Genomic DNA, 8,925 nt, shown 5'->3' on the forward strand with positions numbered 1-8,925 from the left:
CACGCTGAATATGAGCCGATTCGCGTCGATATCAGGCCTTTTTTCGCTGAGAGTGGACCGAAAAGCAACCAGAAATAGGGCCGATATCAACGCCTAGGGCAACGGCTGGATGCCCAACCGTCCCAGAGCTGATTATACCGCCGGCTCGCCCCTCATAAGGCAATTTTTATGCCTTTTGGAGAGCCAACAGCTGGAGATGCTCTTAAGACGAAGACAACGCTGGCGGAGCAGAGGAGCTGGAAATGGCGCACTACCGTGAGGCGGTAGTCTGGGCGAAGAATACGACAGTAAACATGTCCGCCCTCCAGAGCCCTAATCGGCGAAGATAGCTTTGTAATAGCCCGAGCCTGACACCAGCTGTAGTGAAGGTCACGCCGTGCCACCCTGCGAGAAAAGCTGTAGCTTTTTTTTCAATCATGACAGTACAGCGAACATCGGAAATGATAATGAATTGCATCCAAATTCATAGACCATCTAACAACGACTATAAACACTAAAGCAAGGCGCGCCACTGTCATCTCCTCTCCCTCGCCAGGGCCGGGCACAAGCTTGGTATTTAATGATGCAAGTAGTGGATTTGATATCGTACATCTTACTCTGCTCTCAAAGTTATTCAATTGCTTCAGTTAATTATTAATTTACTGAAATTCCTTTGAAAAGGTAGCGTAGAAAAAAGCATCCGCTATGTTGGTAGAAGGCAACCACTCACTAAGGTGTCATAAACACCTGAGGCCTGTGCACAACTACTTAACTCTAATTAATCTGGAGGATCGGGTTTTGAAATGTAGCATCCACAGCTCTCGCCAAATGAAAGCTGCCGTATGCACATCTTTGGGTTGTGTTAGTACACTTTGCAACTATTCAATTTTCCTACCATGCACACCACCTGAATAGCATGTATTACAATTTCGTCACTAAAACCAGAAAACAAACAAAAAGTTGCACAGGATTACATGAAATGAACAGATCTCAAGATGTCAACAACGACGAAGCAAATCACTGGACATGCATTCTTGACCATGTCCTGCTAAATGTTCACAAAGACAGGAAGCAAACAATTATCCAACAAGCGGTAAACATGCATATAAACTGTCCAAGTTAAACAAGGAGAAAATGTGTCTGGTGTTTACCTCAACAAGTCGTGCATACAAATGCACATAAAAATGGGGTCAATCTCAGTCATCATCCTCATCTTCTTGGTTGTGCGAGTGGTTTATTTTTTGAGCACGATACATGTCAGCAACCTGGGAATTTAAATACAAATCCGCATGAAAACTCTAAACTACATACATATCATCAAGAAAAAAGCAACAGACAACTTACTTGCTCAGCTGTGGTTGCATGTTCTGGGTTTTTATCATCACGCACCCGCAACAAACGAGGAAATCTTAGAGAGATACCCTGATTTCAATTCAAGCTTTAGTCTCGCCATACTCTGCATGTTTTAGAAATGGGGGGATGAGGAAATCAAATAACATTACCAACCTTATTTGGATCAACTATCCCATTAGCAGCACGATGAACTGGACTTATGCTCAAATCAGCAGCTTTGACCTCCCACACCTGATGACCAGTGAAAAATGATTAGATTTGCAAACACCAGCAAGTCTGAAATTAAAATCATCATAACCCCCTTAAGCTATCAAGTGTATATATAGCCAACAATTTTCAGAGTCAACACCAAATGCAGATAAAATGCAAGTAGATGCTAGTTTTCACCTTAAACGCGCTGTTCTCATTGCTATACATGAACTGACACAGCAAGAAAATAGATTCCGTGACTTCAAAATAAATGGGAGGCAAGATATAGAAGGAATAAGTTCTTTCCTTATTAGTTACTCGAGAACTAACCAGCACATGGCCTTAAGAACATAGAAAAATATGTTCACTCTGAAGTTGCTAGATTATTAATGATAATGGGTTAATCATCACTCTTTCATTACAAATCAAAAATAGTAGAACAAGCTAAGATCAATCAAATAAAGACTAGCAATGACAAATGACAAAAGTGAACAAAAAATATATAACGAACTAATAGTAACTACTTAAGTTTCAATGTGCATATTACCTCTGACGGCTCAAACCACACATCTGGGTCAGTTGTGTCAGCGAACCTATAATATGCCTGCAAAAAAGAAAGCATTACTATATACCTTCACAACAGGGCAGGATATTAATAAAAGAACCATTATGCAACAAGCTGGTCAATTAATGTATCACCTTTGGGTTCTTTATTACTTTACTTCGAAGGCTCGTAGAACGTTCTTCAAGTTGTTGCTCAGAAAATCCAGTACCTACAATTATATAAATATGAAGAATATAAAGAATTGATTCACCATTCAAGTAATTTAGGGTTACAAAAAATATACCTATATTGCAGATTGTTTGGTATTCTTCATTATGCTCATCATAGCATGCCAAGAGGAACGACCCATATACACCTTATTAAGAAAAAAGGCAAAAAACGATCAGATAAATGCAAACAGAACTATAATAATCAATTTATTTTAATCTTCAGTATGCATGTTTAATTACCTGTTCGTTTTCCTCTTCCATGAAAAGCAGCAATTGGCACTAAGTCTAAAGAGTCTCCAACACTGGCCAAAAGAGCAATACACCATTGGCAGAACAAAATGTTAGTAGTATTTATTTTACTGACATCAAATAAGTCTCTACTGTAAAAACTTGTTGACAACCCAAAACTTCATAGTAAGGTGTCATGTCACAGCATAAATGATGAGATAATAACATGAGGGATAAATATGCAATTTATATCCTGTGCTCCATAACTATTATCTAGATTTCCATGTTGTGCAGGCAAAAATGAGGAGTGAAATCAGGATGGCATGAAATATGCTAACCTGTCCATGTAATCTTTCTTCAATTTCAACCAATTGTTTGACCGCTTCGCCGGCTCATATGTAGCATCCGTATCCAATGTCTTGATAATCAACCCTTCACAACTTCAAAATCACTTAAATCTTAGTGCCAGAAAAAAAATTGGCAAAAGAAAACGGCGGTGGTTAGCATTGATAATAAACCCTTCACAACACAGTTCCATGTAAACGCCCCCACCCATTTTTTCCTTTACTGGAGTCCTGATATATACTCCCTCCGTTCCTAAATATATGTCTTTCTAGAGATTTCAGTATGGACTACATGCGGATGTATATAGACATAGTTTAGAGTGTAGATTCACTCATTTTGCTTCGTATGTAGTCCATATTGGAATCTCTAGAAAGAGTTATATTTAGGAACAGAGTGATAGATGCTACAGTTAACACTTGCTTATTTGACCACTTATTTTCACAGATATGTATATATCCAAGGTGGCTAAGATTTTGTAGGATGTCCTCTCACAGCAATCAAATAGATCTAACAATAGGAGGCCAATGTGAAGTGAAGCAAACAATAGAATGCGTTGTAAGTACTATTTTTTATGGAAAACTTGACTGTTATTTGCTTTGTATAAAGTGAACAAGGAAAGCTCATCGGTAGCAAACATATAAGCTGGCTAATGGTAAAGTGAAAGCTCTACAAAATCCAATTACCTGGAGTTGACAGATAAGTCAAGAAATTTTTGTATCTCCTCGAGGTCATTTGATGTAATTGCAGTTGCCAGTTGAAAAACACCTGGCACTTCCTCAAAAGAGTTGTAAAGATGCTGCCAAGTATTCAAAGCCAATAAATAACTACATCTTTCGAGAGTCAAGACAGCCGAATGAATTAGTCTTTTTTTAGGGTGCAACCACATCACTTTCTGGTTTATCAATAATCAGATTGTACACTATGCCAGTTTCTGTGGATATACATGTACAATATACATGATTAGGGAATTAATGGCAAGCTCTGCTACAATGGCTCAAGTAAAACACTACTCCCTCCGGTCCGGTGTATAGGGCTCGCTAGGAATCGCAGCGCGACCAAGGTGGATTTCTACTGGCTACGTTCCATCTCCTCTTCTCGTACGTCTCCACCTATCAGCGATTAGTTAGGATCTTTTATTTAATTCCTGCTTTTAAGGCTGGCAACCCAAGCGCCTTTGAGGCCCACCAAAAGGAGCTGCTAGCACCCGTTCACATTTGCATGCAACCAAAAGAAAGGAGCTGCTAGCGCACGGGTGCGGCCAGGAGTAATTCGTGCGGGGAGAGAGAGCGCCAGCTGTTGCAATTAATTAGCCTAATTAATTCTAGCGGGCCTTATTTCTGTGGTGTTTCGGAACAAATAGAAATTGCTAGTGAGCCCTATACACCGGACCGGAGGGAGTACGACTAACAAATATGGTGTAACAAAAGAAATCTGCAATCACAACTTTCTGAGGACATACCTACAGAATAGGATAGATAACCCAACTAGACAGCAGAATGAAATTATATATTATTAGGAGTCTACATGACTTGTACAATACCTCTCGGCGAACTTTAAGTTGTTCCTGGAGAAGAGGTTTCCCATTGATGTAAAGGATATCAAAGCCAAAAGTACAGACTGATACTTTGATGTCATTTATAGTAACACCCTTGCGGGCCCTTGTGCTGAGTATCTGGAAGTAAGGAGAAAGATCTCAGCATCCTTACAACTAGCAGTGACAAGGTACATAAAAACTAGGAAAAATTAAGGTAAGTATGATAACCAGAGGCATTAGTTCATCTACTACATACAACAGTTTTCATTGTACATCAGCTATAGGTTATAAACTCAGTTATAAGTATGGTGATCAATGGAAGTGAGCTTACTCATCTTAATAGAGAAAAAATACAAACCTGAAAGGGTAAAATTCTTTTCTTTTCGCGGTCATAAGCAACAATTTCGCAATCTAAGACAAATGACTTAACTGTAGGCTTTCGGATTCTGCATTGAGATAAGTAAAAATTGTTAATTCTCAGAATTAGGAGTGCACCAGGAAATGCGCAATGGACATACAGATTAGCTATGAGTTTGTAAACAGCTCTAGCTTATCAAGGCTAGCACATATAGGCATGGAGCTTCAATAAATTGGTAGGTGAAATGAGAAGGTAAGTATACCTAGAAATTGCATCAACAACATCAGGGTACTTCCCAGTATTCCTTTCAGCGTTCCGACTATAAATTTCTACTGTTCCATCCTCCATGCAATGAATCTTGCAAATTATAGTGTTATTTGAGATTAGCATGGGCAAAATATAAAAAATAGCTAATACCCATGAGGCTTGCTTGTACCTGGGCCCGTTCACCGTCATACTTGTACTCACAAGTGTACTCACGACCTTGAAACTTGTCGATAATCTCTGAGACAGATTTCGTTGCTTTTGCCAACATAGGACCAACAGGGACACCTATGGAGAAATTGCATGTTTCTGGAAGTTTCCAAACACCAGCATCAAGAAGAGTCGGGACAATTTTATCATAGATTGGAAGAACTGAATATGCTTCTTTAATTATTTTTGCGGCCTACACAGAACAGAGGGTACAGAAATATCAGAATGATCATACTAGTCAGTATCCATGCACAGATTTCAGGCAATATGAGAAAGAAAACTGAAAACATGAGAACATGTTGCGCATGCACACAACACAATGCTAGGATCAATACTACAAACTACAAAAACAGCGACTAAAGATATATAATTATTATATGTTACAATTTCACAATAGTTCAACAAGATTAAGTAGTGATTAGAGGAGCCACTACAGAAGGATTATGGGTGTGTTTGTTTGAGCACAAGTTCACCCCACCAAAAATTTGGCCAGTGAATCTTTTGGTCAAGGTTTTGCCACCCCATGTTTTAGCCATGTTGGCAAGACAAACAGAGTGGGCAAAGAGGCATGACCAATTAATTGATAACATTGTCACCAGCCAAACATACTCCTTCCGTTCACAAATATAAGATGTTCTAACTTTTTCCTGAATTGGATGTATATAGACACGTTTTAGTGTGTTTGTTCACTCATTTCAGTCTGTATGTAGTCCATATTGAAATATCCAAATCATCTTAGGTTTGTGAAAGGAGGGAGTACCGTACAAGCCTCAATGGCTTCAGATGACAGAAATGATTTTTTATAAATCCTTACCCCAAGGTAGCAAGATATTCTGAGAGAAGCAACAGGGATACAAAAAAGGAATTCAGCATGTTGCCAAAAAATCATAGAAACAGCAGGATACAAGCCTTGAGGGGTAGACTAAATTAGTAAAAGCTGCAACAGCATGCAGACAATAAGAGTTCAACACCTATCCGCACAAATATATAATTAATGTAAAATTGTAAATAGGAGAAATAAGTGCAGCAACCTCTTCAAAAGGTGATTGGACTTTTTTTGGCGGGGACCCTTTTTCAGAATATACAGCAGCTTGCCCAAGAGCCATTTGGACAGTTTTCTCTGCCAACCCAATACGCATCTTCGACTGCAACAAGTGCCAGTTCAGGGGTTTCTTGCAAAGAATATATGAATACTTAAGTGCATTTAACTAAACATTGCAATATTTACCTGAAGAAGTCGTATAATGTATTGGGGTTCACAGTCTGTTGCAGCAACAAGAAGTCCTTTGATATGGCTTCTTTTCTTATCTTGACTGTCTTTGCCAGATTCCTGAAAACATTATGCTTGCTAAGTGATTTCTGAAGTGGCACTGCATTCTGAACCAGCTAATCATCTCTCCAATATAATCGATTACTAAACAGAGTGGATTTATTTCTAATAATTAAGCATTTCAAAATCAACCCAATAGAAAAAAAATCATTTCATTTTGAGAATATCAAGCCACAGCAAGGGTTAAAATGACTCTTTAGCTTGAGAAAAATGAGAAAGCATATTACCTTTGCGATTGTACGAAAGGTATCAAGCACACGTGATATTGTCAGTGGTTTTGGCTTGTACATCATCTTCTGTGACGACCTGCTTGCTTTTGCCACAAGCCCCAAATCACCCAATTCCTACAGTGACGAAGACATGAAGCAATCAGTTTATGCTCAAACCACATTGCTGTTGCTCACTGCAGAACCTAAATTTCACAACTAACAACCTTGAGGTTCTTTTTGACATGCTCCTCTTTGCGGCCATATGCCTCGGAAAGTGCACGGATGATTGATGCATCCCCAATACCAAGCTCAATCCCTTCGTGAGGTGGCGCAATCCGGTTAGCCGAGAGGTATACTGTGGCAAGGAGATCCTCTGGTGTTGTGGCAATAATCGTACGGAACACGTTTGACAGGATCTCTGTAATGACAATCCGGCCAGACTCGTTGGAGATGAGGTCGAGTGCCCGAGCCAAGAAGAGGAATGGCACAGGCTCGCCAGGCTTCCAGTAGGCAGCAGCCATGGGATCAAACTCACTGCCTTTCTTCTTGAGCTCGAGAGTGGTATTCACCTCCTCTGACTTGGTGGCATTTGAGATTTTGGTCTTCTTATCCTCGGATTGAGACGCTTGGTCTTTAGATTGAGAGACAAGGGCTTGGTCAGAGGGCTTGGCGTCAGATTTGGCCGCTAGGGTTTTGGCCCTCTTCGGCGACAGGGGCTTCTCCGCGGCCTCCAATTTCGCGGCCGCGGCTAGCGTTTTGGACCTCGTGGGCGACGGGGACCTCTTCTTGGCCTCAGGAGCGTCGTCGGCCTTCGACTTGGACTTGGGTGGCGACGACGGGCGCTTTGACTTGACGGGCGACTTGGCCGGCGAAGGCGGTTTCTCGTCCACCGCCCGCTCGGCCGTCGCGCCGTCGGCCTCGGCGGCCGTCTTCGTCCTGGGCTTCTTCGGAGACGGGACCCCGGAGGCGGCCGGGGCCCCCTTCTTGGCCTTCCTGGCGGCGTCCCGCGCGTTCCCCATGAGCACATCCGCCACGGAGCGCTTCCCCCCGGCGCCTCCCGAGGACGACATGGCCGCTCCTCCCGCGGCTAGCGGCGGCACCGCCTCCGCCCTCCTCAACCTCGCGGGCGGCCTCTTCTCGCCGGATTTGACGGCGGCAGTGGGGGCGCGGCGGGAGGAGGAGGAGGAAGAGGAGCAGAGGCGGGGGCAGAGGAGCAGGGGCGGCGGGGCGAGGGTAATGGCTAGGGTTTTAGGCGAGGGGAGCGGGCGGAACTGGCATCGCAGCAGGGAGTGGAGCGAGGTGGTGGCTCGAGGGAGGAACATGAAGGGGGTGGGGGGAGGGTTTTAGAGGTGAGCCGGCCGGGCCTTGGCGTTGGTGGGTTGGGGCGGGCGGGGGGACGATGGATGGCGCGAGAGGCGACTTTGGTTGGGGAATTGCAGGCAGGGAGAAAGCCTTGGCTTCAACAATTTATTCTCATTTTCCCGATTCGTTTCCGTTTATATGGGCAGTCCATCCTCGGTCTTCTGGGAAACTCCTCAAATGATTCGCTACTCGTTTAAACGGGGATAAAGCTGGTGTTATCAGACAACATTTGCCCGGTTTACACCTTTTTTTTATTGTTTTGGGAAAACTCTCAATTCAATTCAACCCCAAAAAAAACTCTCAATTCAATTTTTATTTTTTTGAGATTGTACCAACCGAACTGTAAGCTCCATGCCTTGATACTGCTGCATCCACATTAACTTTGACATAGTTTTCCTGTGGAGGGATCCACTGGTTCGCCCTTGGTGCTCGAACTGTCGCAGGAGACGCCGCAGGTGGGAACGTCGTCATAATGAAAACTAAAAAATGTCCAAACAGTAATAGGACCACAGTTCTGTTTTTTCAATGAAATGTGCCGAAGTTTCAGACATTTCATTGATTTTGGTTGGTTCCGAAATACATTAATCCGACTTGAATTCAAACACACTTCGAAAATCTTGCGAGATGTTGGTGCTAGTTATTTGTTTTCTTTTGAGAGAAATTGGTGCTAGTTATTTGTTCATGCTAAGAACCAAAAATATTGATTTGGTAATTCAAATATTTCAATAGCAATTGAATTCAAAATTAAGAACCCTAAATAGTTGCATCCTTAAGAATATTATAGGCACTG

General features: G+C 42.1%; 1 protein-coding gene across 4 annotated transcripts; it reads right to left on the bottom strand.

Annotated features, from left to right (window-relative positions):
• Positions 1 to 736: 736 nt before the first annotated feature.
• LOC109745687 (DNA ligase 1) lies at positions 737 to 8,237 on the bottom strand. 4 transcript variants are annotated; one of them, XM_020304804.4, is made up of 18 exons: positions 6,998 to 8,237; positions 6,792 to 6,908; positions 6,463 to 6,564; positions 6,266 to 6,379; positions 5,197 to 5,427; positions 5,023 to 5,117; positions 4,761 to 4,848; positions 4,409 to 4,540; positions 3,552 to 3,664; positions 2,862 to 2,963; positions 2,536 to 2,597; positions 2,370 to 2,441; positions 2,221 to 2,294; positions 2,069 to 2,125; positions 1,486 to 1,563; positions 1,324 to 1,401; positions 1,131 to 1,244; positions 737 to 1,024 (listed from the first exon to the last, which is right to left on the bottom strand). In XM_020304804.4, the coding sequence occupies exons 1-17, from the start codon at positions 8,093 to 8,095 to the stop codon at positions 1,176 to 1,178; spliced, it is 2,682 nt and encodes an 893-aa protein (XP_020160393.1). In that variant the 5' UTR covers positions 8,096 to 8,237; the 3' UTR covers positions 737 to 1,024; positions 1,131 to 1,175. The 4 variants fall into 4 exon arrangements, with proteins under 4 accessions (XP_020160393.1, XP_073351913.1, XP_020160391.1 ...); XM_073495812.1 differs by having other exon boundaries at positions 737 to 1,027; XM_020304802.4 differs by having other exon boundaries at positions 2,221 to 2,441.
• Between the last annotated feature and the right edge of the window lie 688 nt (positions 8,238 to 8,925).

The sequence above is a fragment of the Aegilops tauschii genome, chromosome 1 (genome assembly GCF_002575655.3).
Source record: "Aegilops tauschii subsp. strangulata cultivar AL8/78 chromosome 1, Aet v6.0, whole genome shotgun sequence".
NCBI classification, from domain to species: domain Eukaryota; kingdom Viridiplantae; phylum Streptophyta; class Magnoliopsida; order Poales; family Poaceae; genus Aegilops; species Aegilops tauschii.

What these genes read in the sequence shown, in the direction of transcription:
- LOC109745687 (XM_020304802.4), bottom strand. Translation starts at nt 8,095, where the DNA reads ATGTTCCTCCCTCGAGCCACCACCTCGCTCCACTCCCTGCTGCGATGC. An exon ending in TCCAATCACCTTTTGAAGAG is followed by an intron (nt 5,428 to 6,265) that starts GTTGCTGCACTT and finishes TGTTCTGTGTAG; the next exon opens with GCCGCAAAAATAATTAAAGA. An exon ending in ATGACGGTGAACGGGCCCAG is followed by an intron (nt 5,118 to 5,196) that starts GTACAAGCAAGC and finishes ATAATTTGCAAG; the next exon opens with ATTCATTGCATGGAGGATGG.